The sequence below is a fragment of the Abramis brama genome, assembly GCF_963993115.1.
Source record: "Abramis brama genome assembly, chromosome: 4".
Taxonomy (NCBI): Eukaryota; Metazoa; Chordata; class Actinopteri; order Cypriniformes; family Leuciscidae; genus Abramis; species Abramis brama.
The window spans coordinates 58,975,424-58,995,737 of NC_139966.1; the positions used below are offsets into that span (position 1 = coordinate 58,975,424).

Below are 20,314 nucleotides of genomic sequence, written 5' to 3' on the forward strand. Positions count from 1 at the left end.
TCGACCCGGTTGGTCTCGGAGTCGGTCCAGTAGAGCTTGTTCCCGATCCAGTCGCAGGCCAGGCCGTCGGGAGAGGCTAGGTTGGACACGACGGTGGAGGGAGCGCCGCTAGGCGTCGAGCCATTGAAGCGTGTGCGTTTGATGGACTCCTCACTCACGTCACTCCAGTAGATCAGATCCTGCGCGAACACGTAATCCAGCGCCGCCGCGTCCTCGAGACCGCCCATCACCACCGTAGCGTTCGCTCGCCCGTGAGCCGCGTCCACCAAACGCAGGTCACGCCGGTTAGCGTACAGGAGCAGCGGCAGGCCTGAGAGAGAGAGAGGGGTCAGAGGTCAAACAACACGATTATGAAAACATATTCAGGTGTGAAAAGACTCAAATCGGTCTTGTTTTCCAACACTAAACATTCTTAAAAGCTGACACATTACGCCCCTTCACCAGATGTAATATAAATCTCTGGCGTCTCCAGAATAAGTGTGTGAAATTTCAGCTCAAAATACCAGATCATTTATTATATCTTGTCAAATTTGCCCCTTTTTGGGTGTGAGCAAAAATGTGCCGCTTTTGTGTGTGTCCCTTTAAATGCAAATGAGCTTTAGCTCCGCCTCCGTCCAGAAGAGGGCGGAGTCTTTACACAAGCTTCAGAAACTCCGGCAATAACAGAACAGGCCAATCTCACTCATCCAGAATCCCAGAATCACCAGCAGCGAGTGCAGCCTTACGGAGAGACTCAGGAAGAGCTTCTGGATGTTAGTGGAGACATTGGAGTTACACTGATCATCTCATCATCATGTTTCACTTCTCCACAAGTGTCCACAGTTCCTGAGGTCTTTATAAGACAGCGGTGACATGTTCTGGTCAATAGTGTTCAGTGCTCGTCTGTGCTCAACCACAGAACAGCTTCAGGCTCTGTTGTCGCTCGCGGAACCAAATGTCGGCTGGTGTGTGTAAACGTGCAGATTAAGGGCCGGTAATATTATAATAAGATCCTCTTCATACGTCAGAAGGAGAGCGAAATCTGATCGGCTTATTTTTTGACATGCTCGCAGAGAAAGACTGACCAGAACACAGTTACTGGGTTTCACTTTTCATGTTTTCTATGTCGGTAGAAGCGGACGATTACAGCACTGACACACGGAGAGAGTCAGATTTTCATAATATGTCCCCTTTAAAATCAAGATGCATTTACTGAGAAGCAAAATGACTGAAGATATTAAAGGCACACTATGTAACTTTCCACCACTAGAGGTCGCTTATTCACAGGCGTATCTTGATGACGCCCTGATCTCGCGGTTCTCATCGCCTCTACAGCCGCTGGAGAACACGACGGACTCGGCCAGAAATCATGATCATGGATGACCGATAATCTATTAAATACTTATTAACGTTACTAAAGCCGTTGGAGCGGAACGAGCCGCTGGAGCGATTGCTAACGAGACGAGCGCGACTCACAGATCGAGAGCACTTACTCGCGGTAAATCAAGAAAATTAGATTTTTTTTTGAAAAAAGAAAATGAGATTTAAACAAAAAGATAACAGTGTCGATCTGTACAACAATGACTAGCTTTCTGTCGATGAATGCATCCAAACAGTTGCTCACCTGTCTCATAAAACACGTAATATATTAAAGCATTTTGGTGTTTCCATGGTAATCGAGGGTAACGCGGGTGTGAAATCGAGGGTAACGCAATTTAAACATTCTTAGAAATATTTGGGATAATTTAAGACCACAAGTCAACAAAATATATAACATTGTTCAACATATGATATTTTAATCCAAAATTCTTACATAGTGTGCCTTTAAGACATATTAAGATGCATGATTTCAATCACCTTCAGTTATACAGCGCTTTTTACAACACAGATTCTTTCAGAGCAGCTTTACAGAGACAACAGGACAATAATGCAACAAAGTTTGTTCCTAGAAGAAAATAGCGTCACAGTCCAGCTTGAGTTCGTTCAGTGATGGTTCATTTCTATTGTAAAAAAGTTATTAATTTAGTTCATTTATATATGAGAAAGCCGTGATGTCATCGTCCAGCTCAGCTCAGTTCTCATATAATGCTGTCAATGCAGGAGATCAATAATATTGTAGAATATTAGCGGAATATCAGCATGACATGTACAGTAACTCCACACAATAATCCTCCATCACCTGCTACTGTAAAACTAATAATCCTGCCATTTACTCCTGCAGATCCGGCGGTGGAGAGGCGACTCCACAGGGATCTGGCGGAAAATCAAACCTCAATTTGACACATCGACCACAAAAACACCGGCTCGACCTCCAGCCTGTTTTCCTAACACGGGGAATTTCCTTTCTCAAATATTTAGAAACTCGCATAAGTGACTGAAGCCCGTGCCAGAGCAGAAACTGGGAATATGGAGAATTCTGGATACTTATTTGGCCTTGGATCATGTCAATCTTTCAGCTGATCTTTTACACACTTTTCCTGAGATTCTTATTGCTGGTTTAGTTTGTCTCACTGAACAGCTGTTCAACACAACACTGTTTACCAACACTAGCAACTCACTTCATGGCCAAAAAAAGTGTTTCTCTTTTCACCACAGAAGAACCATTTTGGGTTTTCAATGCCCATTTCTCACAAAAAAAAAAAAAAATTCTTACTATGAAGAACGTTTTAATAAACCTAAATCCTTTTTACCTCACTATAGAATATTTTGTGCAATGAAAAGATGTTAAAGGTTCTTCTTGGAACCATCAGTATCAAAGAAGAACCTTTATTTTTAAGAGTGAATCACACACACACACACACACAAGAGCGAACCGAACACAAACCCTCGAAAGAATCGAACTCAGCTGCAGTTTGAGTGTGTAACTTCACAAACTGAAGGAGAAGAGCTGCTTTCACACAAAACTCGCTAACAGGCCTCAGAAAGGACGATACATCATTGATATATTCGAGGGTTTTTGTTGCTGCATCTGAAAACGAGCGAGTTTGATTCTGAACGAGTGAAAGATTCACACGGCCGCGGTTCTCAAAACAAGAACACGAGCACAAACAACAAAAACAAACACGTTACACATTCTACAGCTCCAACGATAAAGATCAGCATCGACACACTAAACAACAGCACTGATTCACGCTTCACGAAACAACAAGATTGATTCACACACACACGCGCGCGCGCGCGCGAGTGTATTTACAGAGATTCGATCCAGAGAATCATTAGATCAACGCGATTCGTGAACAAATCGAGCGCCGTAAATGAAACTCACCCCGTATCTGCAAACACAAAGTACACAGTAAGAGACTCTGTAGTGCGGCACACATCTTCAACGCTCAGCCGCGCCGCTTCGCTCGCATCGCTCCGGCTGCGTGTGTCTGGGATTCGGATTCTTCGCGTTGATTCTCCGTTGCGGTTTTTCATCGATTTGATTGTTTCAGTGTTTCAGTGAGTCCGTGCGTCTCCTTCCGCTCGCAGGGAAAATGCCCGGACGCTTCCAAACCCTTCCGCCGGCTCTCCCGATCCCAGTGCTCCGTCACACTCACTCACTCGCTATTGTTGTGTTTCATCTCATTCAAGACACTCTCTTTCTCTATATCGGATCATAGCGCGGCGGAGACGCAGAACAGACTGTTTAATGTGGGACGTGGAGCGTCGCGAGCGTCGTGGACGCGCGGATAAAGGCAGTGAAGCGCATTCCAATGGGACTACTTTTTCACGCAGTGGTTCGTGATGCGGCCCGAAACACAAAACAACACAAAGCAACGGCATCAATGAATTACACTTCATTAATACTCACCTATTGGTCATTGTCTCTCATTTATTCTCCAAAATCACCGAATATTGCACTTTTAAGACTCTCTCTCAGTCTAAGGATTTTTTTTCGTGATTTGTTAATATCACTTGTAGGGATATTATTCTACATTTGTAGCCTACATATTATACCATCCCAGCGAACAGGGAACGTTCTTTCAAGGTTCTCTCAAAGTTATGAACAAACATTGTTCCAGTAACATTAATAGAACGCTCGTTCAAAGTTATCTGTTATTTAATAGCTAATGTTCTCAAAACGTTCATACAAAAAAACATTATTTATCGATCATGGAACGTTTTTTGTTTTTTAAATGTTGCTCCTGGTTTCAGAACGTTCGCATAATGTTTGAAGAATGAGACAATGTTGTTCCCTTAACGTTTCTGTAACGTTCGAATAACCATCAAAACTGTTTTACAAAAACTGGATCTTTTGAACATTCATTAATAATATTTTAATGAGAATGTTAGCAAAATGTTCTAGAATGTATTTCTGTTAGCTGTAGCCTATAATGTGTATCTGTAATATAATGTAAATGAATGTAACTGCAATGCAAAGGTTTTTTATCTTGCCAATACCTTTATCTATAGTGAAGCTGGATATTCTATTTTAGTTTTCTATATAAATATATAGTATAGTATAATTTATTCCTGAGATCAAAGCTGAATTTTCAGCATCATTACTCCAGTCTTCAGTGTCACATGATCCTTCAACTCACACTAAAACCAGCTTGATGTGTGTGGGCCAGATGTGGCCCATGTGACCTTTGTTGCCACCAGAACTGAGCCATGCCACAGTTGGCCCAGATGAGGCCCGGGTATGCTATCTGGGTATAAGTGTCTTTACTGTCACTTTTGATCAATTTAATGCGTCCTTGATGATTAAAACTTTTAATTTCTTCACACAAAAAAAAAACACATGTACATCTGTGCTCTCTATATATCGTCAACAATGGCCAGTAAAAACTCTGATTTAGTTTGGATCAGATTTTAAATGAGCTTTTGAAACATTATTGTCTGTCGTTGTTTACTGTAACTGAAACATAGTAAGAAACCTTGTAGATATTGAAAAAGACTCCTTTTTATTTCTTGCAAGAGAAACAAAACAGTCACATTAATCTCAAGGTGTCTGTAAAAGCCAAGACTCACCAAAAAATTTACCACCACCATACACTAACAGATTAGAAAATACCGAAGCAGAATAAGATTAAAAGTGAACTTAAGAGTGAACTGGACAGATTTCAGTGAATCATGCTGTGAAATAAACGACTGACCTCTGCCACCGCCTGGACGATCGTAGAGAAAAATGCAGTGAATTACAAACAAACACTGGTTCACTTCCACTGAAACATGAAGTGCGTGTGGGAATCTCTCCAGCAGTCATGTGACACACTAACAAGTGCACGACTACACTAGTGCGCAGTGAAACACAGTCGCTCTCAGACCCGTGAAGTGCTTCTTACAAGAGAACATGTTAATGATGTTTGCTGACACTCGTACTAAGAAACGCTTGGTGAGAAAGAAAGAAAGAAAGAAAGAAACATCTTACAGTGGCGAAGCTGTTCAAGATCTCAGCCTTCATGTCATCATTTGAGGCGACCTGAGTTCAGTGTATTGCTTTTTATTTCTCTCCTTGAACCGTGGAAACCAAAACAGCCTAAATATATCAAAATACAAAGCTTTTCTCTCTGTGAGGAAACACACTCCTCTGGAACAGATTGTCAGTGGTGTTACACCTCATAGTGCAGGTCGTTGAGCTCCAGGCGTGTGTAGTGGCGCCTGTCGAAGGACTCCATGGCTTTCCGGGCCACCAGAGCGAGGATGAGCACGAGGAAGAGGAGCGTGAGCACCACGATGGCCACCAGGCTGTTCTTCCACATCACCCGAGACACCTTGGGCTTCACTGGAACCGGGCCACCGGCAGGAGAACCGAAGCCCCGGCGCCTCGACTCGCTCTCAGTCTCGGGCTCAGCGGGCAGAGCTGCGGGTGCAGGTGTAGTTAGAGTTGTTGTAGTTGTGGTGGGTGTAGTTGTGGTGGGTGTAGTTGTGGTGGGTGTAGTTGTGGTGGGTGTAGTTGTGGTGGGTGTAGTTGTGGTGGGTGTTGTGGTGGGTGTAGTTGTGGGTGTGGGTGTAGTTGTGGGTGTAGGTGTAGTCGTTGTGGGTGTTTTGGTGGTTGTAGCTCTTGTGGTGGTTGTAGTAGTCGCTGGGGTGTGTGTGCCGGTGGTTGTCGGGCTGGCGGTCGCTCTGACGGGCTTCACTGGATGTGGTTCTGGTCTGGAAGGTTTGCCGGGTTTTCGGACTCTGTTGGGTTTGACCGGAGGCCGCGGCGCTTTAGTGCTGGTGCTTTTAGCTGTTGTTGTGGTTGTAGTGGTGGACTGTGTGGTGGTGGTGGTTGTCGTGGCAATGGGTGTAGTTGTTGTGGCAACGGGTGTGGTTGTCTTGGCAACGGGTGCGATTGTCATGGCAACTGGTGCGGTCGTCACAGCGTCGGTTACAAGCATCACGTGTGATTCTGACCCAGTCAGCGGTTCTTCAGTGCTGGTTGGTGGCGGTGTGGTGGTTGTTGTTGTTGTGGGTGTTGGTGTTGGTGTTGTTGGTGTTGTTGTTGTTGTGGTTGTTGTTGTGGTGGTGGTTGTTGTTGTTGTTGTGGTGGTGGTTGTTGTTGTTGTGGGTGTTGGTGTTGTAGTTGTTGTCGGTGGAGTTGTGGTCGTGGTCAGCTTCGTCTGTACACTGGGTGCAGGTTTGGCTGTTATTCTTCCATTTGCTTTAGTCGTTGGATGAGTTGAACCTGAAGAGATTAATACAATTGCAAGAAAAATGTTTTCAGCTGAACACCATCAGAAACCAAATACTTGATCAATATAATCAAAGACCATCCACCTTCTTATAGTATGTTGATTCTTTGAATCTTCATTATGTCTATGAATTAATTTAATCATTTATTTTAATACTATTTTGGTGACAGTTTACAATAAGGTTCTAAAGCAGAAAAATACTTCTAAAGCAATTATTAATCTTAGTTGACGTTTATTTCAACATTTACTAATACATTAAAATCAAAAGTTGTATCTGTTAACCCTTAAAGTCTTCCTATAGTCAATAATTGTATCCCTTAAAACTCATCTTTGATCACCAAAATGACATATTTAAATTATTTTTCCTGTGAGCCTCAAAATAGCTTGAATGTTACTCGACACCCTTGCCTCATTTAGTATATGCGGTTCTATGAATATGCAAATTAGCCCCGCCTCCACTCACTCACTCAGCTCAGAGATCCACTCGCTCAGCTTACTGAGGTAAGAGTTCTCTGAGATCTTGCCATCCGTCTAAACCTATTAATTCTGAATGACCTTCGTCTAATGTCCGAGTGACGTGTCCAAACCCAGTTATGTCAGTGGGACCAATGCAGTTGGGTCGAGCCATCGTCTCCGACAGTGTTCCCTAAGTCCTCCCACTGGGAAATCCAGTTTCACGCTCTCAAACGGTGAGTCTGTTCCAGTCTCTTAATGGAAATGCATTCACATCACCTATAACTCTACAACACTCAGGATTGTTCTTCCAAATCACAGCAACAATCGACTCAGAAGCTGCAGGAAACCAAACCAAAGATCCAAGCCATTGACGGTGGTCCTGTTGGAGGAGGATTCATCACTCACCGCACCTTACCACTTCTCCTCCAAGTAGGAGGTCTTCATCAAGAATACATTTCTCTGCTGATAACCAAGTCTCCCAAACATCCCAAAATTCTGGGCCTTCCTTGGATGAAACTTCACAACCCGGTGCTGTCCTGGTCAAACAAACAACTCACCCACTGGTCTATCTTTTGCTACAATCACTTCTGTTTCCAGAGCTAGGTACCGCCACCGCGAAGAGCCCTGATAATCATCGAGACATCAGTGAGGCTTTCAGTAAAACCAAAGTGAGGGCCTACCTCCTGTTTCCTGGAACCATCCCCCCCGCACCAAAGTCTACCAACTTCCCTTAACTGAACAAAAAATCTTTGGAAGAATATGTACAGGAGGGTACAACAAGGGTACCTCAGACCTGCAACATCACCTGCATCGGCTGGTTTCTTTTTTGTTGTTAAAAAAAAAGGGAGTGATTATCAGGGCTTGAACCAATGTATGGTCAAATACAGGCATCCGTCAGTGCCTGCTGCCCTAGAACAGCTCCGTAATGCACAGTTTCTTACAAACTTACACATACGTGAAGGAGATGAATGGAAGACGGCCTTCAGTACCACATCTGGCCACTGTGAGAGCTGTGTTATGCCATATGGGATCTCTAGCGCCCCCTCTGTTTTCCAGTGTCTCATCAGTGACGTCCTACGAGATTACTTAAGACAATTTGTGATTGCCTTCATAGACGATATTCTAGTGTATTCACCCTCCTTTACGACCCATGTTGATCAAGTCCTCCAGCGTCTCTCACAACATAAGATATAGCTTGAAAGGGGAGAAATGTGAATTTCATCAACACATCATATCCTTCTTAGGATGCATCATCAGTCCAGAGGGGGTGTCAATGGATCAATCCAGAGTAACCGCTGTAGTTGACTGGCCTACACCTCAAAACTGCAAAGACCAACAGAGATTCCATGGAATTGCCCATTTTTACCAAGATTCATACGGGGCTTTAGTTCCAAAGCTCATCCTCTCACATCTTTGCTCAAAGGGGGATCAAAGCGTCTATCCTGGAGTTCCAGTGCTGATCAAGCTATTACTCAGTTAAAAGCTGCATTCACTACGGCTCCCGTTCTTAAACACCCTGATCCTTCCAAGCCCTTTGTTGTAGAAGTAGATGCTTCTGAGGTAGAGTTGGCGCCATTCTTTCCCAGAGTTTTGGAGAAAAACCTAAAATTCATCCAGTAGCTTTTTTTCCCAGGAAACTTCACCAGCCGAGCGTAACAATGATTTTGGAAACTGGGAACTGTTGGCAGTCAAACTGGCTCTGTAGAAACGGCGACATTGGCTCGGTTTCATTTCACATTGTCATTTCGTCCAGGATCAAAGAATACCGATGCTTTATCTTCCATACCAACAGTGAAGAGTATATTCTTACCCCTGCCAGAGTAGAGACTGGGAACTGGATCAAGAAATATCAAACTTCCCACAAAGCCAAACACCTGCCTCCTGTCCTCCTAACAAACACTTCCTTCCTTTTCATTTACGTGACAGAGTCATTGACACTGGCCATCCAGGCACTCACCGCACATACTGAGGGGAAGTACTGGTGGAATATCCTGCTAACCCATATTCGGCGTGTTGTGTTGTCATGCTCCATCTGTGCACGATCTAAAGTACCAGGATCTCTGCCTACTGGAAAGCTCCTGTCTCTTCCCAAACCTCAGTGTCCCCGGTCCCACAAAGCCACTGATTTCCTCACGGATCTACCAGAATCCAGTGGTAACACGACGATTTTGGTCGTTATAGACAGATTCTTGAAGTCCCTACGTCTGATTCCTCTACCTAACCTGCCTTCGGCTTTTGCCACTGCAGAACTGTTATTTAATCATGTGTTCAGGTTTTTTGGGATACCCAAGGATATCGTGAGTGAAAGAGGACCACAGTTTACTTCTCGTGTGTAGGAAGGGGGAAACAGTGAGTCTAAGGTCAGGATACCTCCCCCAAGCTAAAGGCCAGAACTGGCAAACCAAGAAATCGGACGGTTCCTTCGCACATTCTCTTTTACCAACCCAGGAGACTGGTCCCAGTTCCTTCCCTGTTGTGTTCTTGGATACCAGCCTCCATTACTGCCATGGAGTGATAACCCAACAGATTCTCCTGCTGTAGATGATTGGTTCAGACAACATCCCTCAATACCAACCTGGAGATGGAGTATGGCTGGCCACAAGAGATCCACGACAACCTGATACTTGTAAGAAACTCATTCCCAGATATATAGGGCCCTTCAAGATTCTTAAACGAATCAGTGAAGTCTCCTACAGACTTGAACTTCCTCGCCACAGTTGACTAGCTCCCTCATTTCATGTCTCCCTCCCAATCTCCTCTAGACATCGAAGGACAGCCAGCATACTTGGTCAAGTCCATATTGAACTCGCATCGGAAGAATGTCAAGCTGGAGTATCTCATCCCTGGGAGGGATATGGACCAGAAGAACAGTGTTGGATTTCAGCACAAGACAAGTTTCATGATAATCATCCAGAATTGGTTCTCGTCCCAGGGATAGGCCAGAGAAAAGCAGCGCTCCTGGATGGCTCTGTGAGGTCAGAGGACTACAATTCCCAGCATGCACCTCAGACTTGGCCGCCCCGGACTCTATATCCCAGAATACACACACATGGTAGCGCTCTAAATCACCGGTCTTCTGAACACGCACTTGATATCAATTCACACACATACTCAGGCACCCTATATATAAAGAAACATATCTTTTTGTAGTGTATAATGCTTTGGCTGTGTAGTATGTAAACACAATCAAGCCAATGAAGTGCTTTAAAGTGCTTTAGAGTAGTTCACCTCAGAATTAAAATTTCCTGATCATTTACTCTCCCCCTCGTCATCTAAGATGTTCATGTCTTTCTTTCTTCAGTCGAAAAGAAATTAAGGTTTTTGAGGAAAACATTCCAGGATTTTTCTCCATATAGTGTCTTCAATGGAGTCCAACGGGTCGAAGGTCCAAAATGCAGTTTCAGTGCAGCTTCAAAGTCTCTATCCGGACGTAGGCGGAAAATGTAGAGTAGAGCGAAAAACTCCATCTCAGTTTCTCCTCCAACTTCAAAATCGTCCGACATTATTGTTTTACCTTTTTTTTTTTAAAATGGCGTTTGACTCAGTCTTTGCACGTTCTCTTTGTAAACACTGGGTCTGTTCTTACACCTACGTCACGCTTGACCTTTCAACCTGATTATGTAATGTGTGTCGCATCACAGCGAGTGCAAGACCAGCATTAGTGGTTAAAAGTATATAAATGTTTATGTTGTTCTAAAATGTCGGCTGGTTTGTCTAGATGAGACTCTTATTCCTCGGCTGGATCGTGTCGAGACTCTGAAGCTGCACTGAAACTCACATCTGGACCTTCGACCCGTTGGACCCCATTGAAGACACTATATGGAGGAAATCCTGGAACGTTTTCTTAATTTCTTTTCGACTGAAGAAAGAAAGACATGAACATCTTGGATGACGTGAGGAGAGTAAAGTATCAGGAAATTTTATTTCTGAAGGGAACTAAAGCCGCGTTTCCACCGCAGGAACTTTCCCCAGGAACTAGGAACTTTGGGCTGGTACTCGATGTGTTTACACCGCAGGAACTAGGGTCTAAATGAAGTTCCGGGTAAATATTTCCCCCTCCGATAGTCCCTGCTCACGAGGTAGTACTTTTTCAAAGTTCAGGAACTTTCAGGGGTGGGACTTGTGCGCTGCACAAGCTGATTGGTTGTGGTCACACCGCATTTTGGTTGGATGACTCCACGCAGCATTTTATTTATTTTTAACCTCCCTTTTTAAAAAATCTATTGCGGTTTGTGTCGTGGCTTCATGCAGTAAGAGTTGTCTTTCTGCAAATATGGAATTTAATAAAAAAAACTGGTGGACTGGCGACGAGTTTCAGGCTTTATTTTGTGGAAGAGGAAACTTTCTGCGCGTTCGTCCCAGCCATCTCACGGTCAATGTCCGCAATAGCTGATAACATACAAATTTTATATCTAACGTTAGCATTACGAGCTTACTGAACACGCTTTATCAGTGCTCGTCTCTTTTCTGCCACAGCTTTTATTATTAAGTCATTATGTTTACACATTGTCATCTATTGCAAGGCACTCCAAACCATGTTATAAATTTACTAACAGGATTGAAATAGCGCTTTGAGGTTAGTAACAAACAACTATTTACAAGACTGTCACTATTTATGATTGATAGACGGGGTTCAGGCTTTTTTTAAGCGTATTTGCGAAAGAGGAAATTTTTTGCGCGTTCGTCCCAGGCTCACAATAACTGATAACATACCATACGTCGCATACGAGTTTTCTGAACACGCTTTAGTATCAGTGCTCGTCTATTTTGTTTTGTTAATTACCTCGTTAGTAAACCAATACATAACTGCAGCACAGTTTGAATCTCCTCCATACTTATTATAAATGTGGCGCTCAAAACTGATTACTGTCCGTCGCAGACTGGGAGGAGCAGTTGCGCGCAGTTTACCTTCCCGGTACTTTAGACCGCGGTGTAAACGCAGAAAGCAACCAGTCTGGGGCAAAAAAAGTTCCTGGGAAAAAAGTTCCTGGGACAAATTGTTCCGGGTAATTTCGGTGGAAACGCGGCTTAATACTTTAAATTAAACACAGAGCGGCTGTGATTTGGCCTCAGCTCTTGTTGTTGATGATGTTGTTCTCACCCTTGAATATGTTGTAGGTGTTGATTCCAGCGCTGGCCGGCATCAGCGGACAGTCCCTCTCGCTCAGACAGTGGAACAGCAGGCAGTTCTGATCCCCGGGCCGGGCCGGTGGGTTATACACCACCAGGTTACACTTCACCCCTGCGGGAAGAGGACGGTGAGGAAATCCAACAAATTCACCACAGAATTAATAACATCGCTGCGAGAGTTCTCTGTTATAAACCACAGATATCAGATCAACAGCGCTGATCAAACCAGGAGAAACAATGTGCCATGAATGAACAAGTTATATATAAGGCTTTAAGTCCACAGATCAGCAACATTCACCATGGATTTACTGTAGTAACACTCACTGTAACTGTGGTATTGTGGCAGAAATAGTCAAATGCTTACGAGTACTACACATCTTTTTCCAGCACTTCAAAACTATGTTATCATATTTAAATTTAAATTTAAATTAATTTATTTTTAATGCAATGACCAAAACATTTTTGAGATTGTCCCCATTTATAAAACAAAACGTTTCAAGATGAAGGAAAACTCACACTTATTTAAAAATAAAAATAAATTAATTACTATTATAACCAGTAGGTGGCTGCAGAGGACGCTTATCGGCTTATTAGCTATTTTCACTCATTTTTCTTTGAATTAACATTGAGATATTGTGAATGATAATAATTAAAGTTAATTTTATCTACACCCCAAATTAAGCTCAGGTCTTTATTGTCAGCCCATTCGTACAACAACAGTGTTTGGTCGAGAACGCAAACTTTGAAACAGGATCCAAGGTGCAAGCGCTGAAAGCTCTGACGGCGTGCATGTGCGTATTACGTGTTTAGTCTATAGATATGAGCGTATGAATATATGTGTGTGCAGGCGTGTAGTCTTTCTTTACAAATTGACCTCAACAAATTACTTGTCTGGCCTTAAAAATTCATAATACAGAATTATGTGTCGCTTCCAAAGCCAGTTAGTCTGGAGCCCTGATAGCTGGCCTCAGGTCCTCAGGTGTGAGAGGAACACATTACCTGGCCTCAGGTCCTCAGAGCAACAGGTGAGTATACAGTCTTTCTCCGACGGCTTCGCTCGCGCCTCCATCACGGTTCCCTCCTGATCCAGAGCCACGCGAGTGTTCACGGCCACGTCCCGGTGCTGGCGAGAGTAGCAGGTGTCTCTGTCTCTGTCGGGCTCCGGGGCCCCGCAGGCCTGCAGGACGAGACACGCGAGCAGGACTGACACCGAGGCCCGGGTCCGACCCGAGCTCACGCGCATGATGATGACGGGATCGAGGAACTGAGGGAGAGAAGCGTTCGTCCTCACACACCTGAGAAAACCAGAACACCTTATCTGATCAATCCTCTTTATAGACACACCTGAAGTCCAAAGAGCTCGATCAGTCATCAGCTCTTGTGAAACACGCCAGAAAATACTGTACATATCACAAACACATGAAAAATATCAAGTTCAATGTGCATTGATTATTGCTGCAATAACTGAAAATAAACCAGTATTTTGTTTTTTCATCATAGTTCACAATGATTTGTAACAAACAGTGAGCAACTAACAAGCAGAAGAACGTTTTGATAATGTTCACATTAAGTTCTGAATGTTCCCTGAACGCTGAAAACGTTTAAATGTTTTAAAAGCGTTTCTTCTTGGTTCTGTGAACGTTACGGGAACAGTAACATTGTATCATTCTTCAGACATTATGGAACGTTACTTTTGAATCTGAACGTTCTGAAACAAGCAGAAACATTTCAGAAATGTTACATTTAAAAACAAACATCCAACTGAAACATTCCAGAAGAAACATTCCATAATCGATGTATAAATTATGTTTTTTTTCTAGTGTTCTGAGAAAATAACATTGAACGAATGCTCTATTAATGTTACTGGAAGAACGTTTGATCATAACATTGAGAGAACCTTCTGAGAATGTTTCCTGTTCGCTGAGATATTTGTTGTAAGATCAAATTATATTAGGTTTACAGCATTTATTGATTATAGACGCTGCTCGTGGCCTTTCAGACTGAATGTTTTATGTTGTCAAAATAATAACTCAATGAGCGTATAAATATGTAAATAAATATGAGCAAAAAGTGATTAAGGATCATAGCAGATAATAAAGAGCTGACTGACCGATGTTGAGCGTGTGAAGGCTGATCTCCATCTGATTCCTTCCAGTCATTGGGGTTCACAGATCACACACACACACACACACACTCACTCACACACACTCGCTCTGAATCTCCGGCAGGCAAACCTTTGATCCCTGTAGAAGAACGTTTATCACAGAACGTTATAAAAGCACAACCCAATCACACACACCTTCACCTCTGCTATCAGCAGGGCTGATTATTCATTAGCACATCATTCATACACTCATGCAGTGTGTGTGAGCACAAACTGCGAAGCTTCTGTGATTCAGACGTGTGTGTGATGAAGAGGATGAAGATGATGATGTGATGGTGCTGATGCTGATGCTGGTCGCCATGGAGACTGAGCATCACTGGAACAGTGTCCGGTGTGTGTCGTGATGCAACCCTTATGAAACACGAAACACAAAACACCTGGAAACCGCCGATCAGGCCGATGTTCTTATTATTAAAGTCACGTTAGTTATATATTGCGAAATTAAACACATTAATTGCTGATTTTATTCGCTAAATCGACACGACCCGCAAAAGGCAGTTAGCGAGTCCGTACATGTCCCGTTATCTGGAGCGAATGTGTCCAGAAAACCCCTGAAACTCCCACAGAATCACACGAACAGAGTCGATTCTCGAACACAAACACATTCAGACGCGAGAATCTCTCTTTATCTGAACACAGTGAAGCTTCAGCAATGCTGGAGATCAGGCACTTACCATGAGATCAGTGACCCATTTCTGTGTCTTTGTCCTCCGCGGGATGGTGATGATGATGCTGATGCTGATGATGCTGTCACACACACACACACACACACACACACACACACACTGATCTGAGATGCACACAAATCTAAATGTTCAACAGCAGTAAATGAGCACAACGAAGATCATTCATTCATTAAGAGCTGATTTCCTCACACATCTTCAGTGGCTCTAATGCTTGTAAGTGTCACTGTGAACTCGTGAATGTGACGTGCACGCGCATTGTGTTGTCGATGCTGCAGTAGCGCATGCGCAGCACTAGAGGGCGACACACGCACATCACCTGAGTGAGTGACGACAGCGAAGAAAACATCACACAACTTCCTGTTTTAATTTGTTTTATTTGCAAAACTTAAATGTTTACAATGATACAACATTACAGAGAACAAGAATACAGAACAAATAAGGGTTGGATTTAAAAAAAAAATTATTGGAGGGCATTTCTTGAAATGACGATGATAGTAACATAAGTGAACGTAAGAGAGCTATCTTCCATGCGTTTTAATATTTGTATTGTTATTAGAAGTAATATACTTTTTCGAAAATGTATTAGTGCATTTAATCGAAAATATTAAGAGTCATTCCATTCATTTTCTCCATAGGGGAATTCATTTTTAACAATAACTTATAAACGTTTAAAGACAGCCCTACTGTGAGCTCCGAGATTAATCGATGATTTATGCTTTTGTTGAAGCCGTCAGCCCGCATTATTTTTTTTAAATAATCCAATAGTTTTTGCCAGGTTGAAGCCCTGATGAAAAACTTCATTACCCATGATTCCGCAGAGAAGATGAGTCACCGGAAGCGCTGTTTGTGTGCGAGTCACTTCCGCCTGCTGGTCAGAAACATGAAGCGCATCTGCAGGCGCTTTTACAGAGTATTATTTATTAGTATAAGTTATTTATTTACACAGGTAACACAAATACGTTTGGGTGTATTGGCACTAAAATCAGTCAGGAAAATTCACACTGATAAAAACACGTATGGCGAAACAAATAAAGCGGTGAACTCTTGAGTGTGACGCGCGCGCGCATGTTGTTGGTGTTTGACGCTGCAGTTGCGCATGCGCAGCACTAGAGGGCGACACACACACGCTGCTGTAATATATTTACATTTATGCATTTGGCAGACGCTTTTATCCAGCGCAACTTACATTGCATTTCAAGCTACATATTTTAAGTTCTTATCAGTTCTTGCTTTCCCTGGGAGTCGAACCCATGACCGTGGCGTTGCAAGCGTTAACACTCTGTTTGAGCAACAGTCAAGCTATATGAACATTAAGGTTTTTATTGTTTTTATAGCATACAATTGATTACAATACAGTAAAAACAGTGAAATATTATTACAATGAAAAATATGTTTTCTATGTGAATATATAGTAAACTGTATTTTATTCTTGTGAAAGAAATTTTCTTAAGCAGCAAATCATCATATTAGAGTGAATTCTGAAGGTCATGTGACAGTATTTTGCTTGTATTGGTCAATAAATTCATATTGATACACACACACAGAGCTTCTATACTTCACACAGACTGACGCTGTAACGAGGATATTATATTAATGAAGCTCATGAACGACTCGCTCTCTCGTGTCTGAAGACAGAAGATGATTATGAATATGAGTCCGATCATAAGAAACTGTTATTCCACATCCATGGTCTCCGGCAGCGGCGCAGGCGTCTCCCGTTTCTGTGTGTGTTTCTCCCGTTTCTGTGTGTGTTTCTCCTGTTTCTGTGTGTGTTCCTGTGCGGCAGCGGCGTCTGTGAGGAGAAGAAACACACATGAGTGTCTGACACACACACACACACACACACACTGAAGCAGAATGAGAACGATACCTTTTTCTCTCTCACTCACTCACTCACTCACACTCTCTCACTCACTCACTCACACACACACTCTCTCACTCACTCACTCACTCACACACACACTCTCTCACTCACTCACTCACACACTCACACACTCACTCACACACTCACACTCTCACACTCACTCACTCACTCACACACACACTCTCTCACTCACACACACACTCTCTCACTCACTCACTCACTCACTCACTCACTCACTCACTCACACACTCACACTCTCTCACTCTCACACTCTCACACTCTCACACTCTCTCACTCTCTCACTCACACACACTCACTCTCTCACTCACACTCTCTCACTCACACTCTCTCACTCACACACACACTCACTCTCTCACTCACACACACACACACTCACTCTCTGAAGCAGAATGAGAACGATACCTTTTTCTCACTCACACACACACACACTCACACTCTCTCTCTCTCACACACACACTACCTTTCTCCTGCTCCATGTGCTTCAGCTGCTTGATCAGTTTCCTGCGCTTCTTCCCAGAGAGAGTGATGTTCGCTCTAGAGCTGGAGCTGAGAAACAACACTGTTAATATCAGAGTGTGTGTGTGAGTGTGTGTGTGTGTGTGTGTCACCTCTTCTTCAGGAGTGTGTGTGTGTGTGTGTATGAGTGTGTGTGTGTGTGTGTCACCTGCTCTTCTTCAGGAGTGAGTGTGTGTGTGTGTGTGTGTGTCACCTCCTCTTCTTCAGGAGTGTGTGTGTGTGTGTGTGTGTGTGTGTCACCTCCTCTTCTTCAGGAGTGTGTGTGTGTGTGTGTGTGTGTCACCTCCTCTTCTTCAGGAGTGTGTGTGTATGAGTGTGTGTGTGTCACCTCCTCTTCTTCAGGAGTGTGAGTGAGTGTGTGTGTGTGTGTGTGTGTGTGTCACCTCCTCTTCTTCAGGAGTGTGTGTGTGTGTGTGTGTGTCACCTCCTCTTCTTCAGGAGTGTGTGTGTGTGTGTGTGTGTGTGTCACCTCCTCTTCTTCAGGAGTGTGTGTGTGTGTGTGTGTGTCACCTCCTCTTCTTCAGGAGTGTGTGTGTATGAGTGTGTGTGTGTCACCTCCTCTTCTTCAGGAGTGTGTGTGTGTGTGTGTGTGTCACCTCCTCTTCTTCAGGAGTGTGTGTGTATGAGTGTGTGTGTGTCACCTCCTCTTCTTCAGGAGTGTGAGTGAGTGTGTGTGTGTGTGTGTGTGTGTGTGTGTGTCACCTCCTCTTCTTCAGGAGTGTGTGTGTGTGTGTGTGTGTGTGTGTGTGTGTCACCTCCTCTTCTTCAGGAGTGTGTGTGTGTGTGTGTATGAGTGTGTGTGTGTCACCTCCTCTTCTTCAGGAGTGTGAGTGAGTGTGTGTGTGTGTGTGTGTGTGTCACCTCCTCTTCTTCAGGAGTGTGTGTGTGTGTGTCACCTCCTCTTCTTCAGGAGTGTGTGTGTGTGTGTGTGTGTGTCACCTCCTCTTCTTCAGGAGTGTGTGTGTATGAGTGTGTGTGTGTCACCTCCTCTTCTTCAGGAGTGTGAGTGAGTGTGTGTGTGTGTGTGTGTGTGTGTGTGTGTGTGTCACCTCCTCTTCTTCAGGTGGTTTCTGGTGATCAGGTCTCTGTCGATAACGGCTCCTACGATGCGTCTCTTCTTCCTCTTCTCTAGACTCAGGACTCTCCGTCTCTTGAACAGGTTCCTGGCCAGTTCCTGAAACACACACATCATGAAACACACACATTTACATCCTAAAACACACACATTTACATTAAAGACTAAACTGATGGTTCCACATCAAACACAGATGTCGATCTAGAACGACAGTAAAACCTTTCTTCATATGAGGTTTATTTTTATTAATTATTTTATTTTTATAGTAATACCGATTATTTATAATAATCTTTCTAGTTTTTACTTCTCTCGGTTGTTGTGTTTCATGTTTTAGTGAAGCAGCCCATAATAGCGCAGAGAAGGAGCACGTGCTTCATCATTCCGGGCTTTCATCAGTTCATCATGAGATAACGCCGGAGAGAAACACACACACACACACACACACACACACACACACACACACACACACACACACACACACACACACACACACACACACACACACACACACACACTCACTCATCGGCAGAACTCAGTCCCACTGATGCAGAAACTCACGGTTTTGGGTCTGTTTATTCTCCCTCCTGGAGCCATGATGATGATGATGATGTGCTGCTGCTCTGTGAAGCCGGAAGCAGCGAGGGAGAGTTTACACAATAAAAGTCCCTGAATGCGCACAAAAATTAGTTTAATAAAGACTACAGAAAATGAGTAGAAAATATTTGAAAATCAACGAATCTGTGTTAGGGTTAGGTCGGCCTGGCATTATTAAGATGCCAGTGTGTAAAGCACTGAATATCCAAGCCACACAAGCGCAAATCACACACTCTACTGTCTTCTGTGGAATGTTTTTATTTTTACAAATTTAATTCAAGCTGTAACAGAATATTAAAGATCAACAAATGTGTCACAATAAGTCACTACATACTGAGTTATTATACAATAGTTCTATGGAATTTGATAGTTTAATTTCCACTTATAGGTATTGTTTTTTGAAGATATTTAATATTAGAATAATATTTTGTACATTTATAAATATGTTATGCACTGTTAATTTCTATATAAAATGGGCTAATACAAATATTAGACAAACACATTTCATATTATTTTCAATTATTACAAACATAAGAATATTAAGTGAAAAAGACAGAACAGGATAAATCATCAATGTGTGGTCGATGCTGCTTATTTTTTAAATAATCCAGTAGATCTTCGCTGGGTTGAAGCCCTGGTGAAAGACTTCATTACCCATGATTCAGCAGAGAAGGCGATTCACCGGAAAGCGCTGTTTGTGTGCGCTTCACTTCCGCCTGCTGGTCAGAAACATGAAGCGCATCTGCAGCCGCTTTAACAGAGTATTATTTTTTTTTTTAAGTAACACAAATACGTTTGGGTGTATTGGCATTAAAGTAAGTCAGGTAAATTCACACTGATAAAAACACGTATGGCGAAACAAATAAAGCGGTGAACTCTTGAGTGTGACGCGCGCGCGCATGTTGTTGGTGTTTGATGCTGCATTTGCGCATGCGCAGCACTAGAGGGCGACACACACACACACACACACACACACACACACACACGCTGCTGTAATATATGTGAACATTTATGTGTCGTTCATTGATAAGAAGCATATAGATATAAGCTAGAATATGTGCTTGTTATCTGGACGGAGACATGAAAAGCTTCTGAATCAACCAGGCTGTAAATATAAATTGTTTTAAATTGTAAATATAAACGGATTTAGGTTTGAGGAAAATAGTTTGAGGAATACATGTTCAACTTTAAATTATACACAATTTATTTCTATATAAATTCGTTAGGGTA

General features: G+C 43.0%; 3 protein-coding genes across 4 annotated transcripts in view; all 3 read right to left on the reverse strand.

Moving 5' to 3' along the window:
• Positions 1–3,463, reverse strand: part of lrp6 (low density lipoprotein receptor-related protein 6) — a 45,167-nt gene extending 41,704 nt beyond the window's left edge. Inside the window, exons 1-2 of the mRNA XM_084111404.1 lie at positions 3,245–3,463; positions 1–310 (exon numbers count right to left, since the gene is read on the reverse strand). The exon at positions 1–310 is cut by the window's left edge and continues 90 nt beyond it. Coding sequence (XP_083967530.1) covers positions 1–310; positions 3,245–3,299 — 365 coding nt within the window. The 5' untranslated portion in view covers positions 3,300–3,463. The remainder of the gene's footprint in view (positions 311–3,244) is intronic.
• Positions 3,464–4,844: 1,381 nt separating this feature from the next.
• On the reverse strand, positions 4,845–15,290 carry mansc1 (MANSC domain containing 1). Of its 2 annotated transcripts, none has more exons than XM_084111406.1 (5): positions 15,003–15,290; positions 14,275–14,679; positions 13,164–13,459; positions 12,136–12,276; positions 4,845–6,571 (listed from the first exon to the last, which is right to left on the reverse strand). In XM_084111406.1, the coding sequence occupies exons 3-5, from the start codon at positions 13,405–13,407 to the stop codon at positions 5,514–5,516; spliced, it is 1,443 nt and encodes a 480-aa protein (XP_083967532.1). In that variant the 5' UTR covers positions 13,408–13,459; positions 14,275–14,679; positions 15,003–15,290; the 3' UTR covers positions 4,845–5,513. The 2 variants fall into 2 exon arrangements, with proteins under 2 accessions (XP_083967532.1, XP_083967531.1); XM_084111405.1 differs by having other exon boundaries at positions 4,857–6,571; positions 14,275–14,407; positions 15,003–15,249.
• A 78-nt stretch (positions 15,291–15,368) lies between these two features.
• On the reverse strand, positions 15,369–19,147 carry c4h11orf98 (chromosome 4 C11orf98 homolog). Its single transcript, XM_084111043.1, has 4 exons — positions 19,049–19,147; positions 18,465–18,589; positions 17,360–17,445; positions 15,369–16,806 (listed from the first exon to the last, which is right to left on the reverse strand). Exons 1-4 carry the CDS (start codon positions 19,082–19,084, stop codon positions 16,688–16,690), a joined length of 366 nt encoding a protein of 121 aa, XP_083967169.1. The 5' UTR covers positions 19,085–19,147; the 3' UTR covers positions 15,369–16,687.
• Between the last annotated feature and the right edge of the window lie 1,167 nt (positions 19,148–20,314).

Coding starts and splice junctions, on each gene's coding strand:
- mansc1 (XM_084111406.1), bottom strand. CDS start 13,407: ATGCGCGTGAGCTCGGGTCGGACCCGGGCCTCGGTGTCAGTCCTGCTC. Junction 12,277..13,163: donor CTCTGAGGACCTGAGGCCAG/GTAATGTGTTCC, acceptor CTCTTCCCGCAG/GGGTGAAGTGTAACCTGGTG. Junction 6,572..12,135: donor CACCTACAACATATTCAAGG/GTGAGAACAACA, acceptor TAATCTCTTCAG/GTTCAACTCATCCAACGACT.
- c4h11orf98 (XM_084111043.1), bottom strand. CDS start 19,084: ATGGCTCCAGGAGGGAGAATAAACAGACCCAAAACC. Junction 18,590..19,048: donor GAATAAACAGACCCAAAACC/GTGAGTTTCTGC, acceptor TGTGTGTTTCAG/GAACTGGCCAGGAACCTGTT. Junction 16,807..17,359: donor GCACATGGAGCAGGAGAAAG/GTAGTGTGTGTG, acceptor TTCTCCTCACAG/ACGCCGCTGCCGCACAGGAA.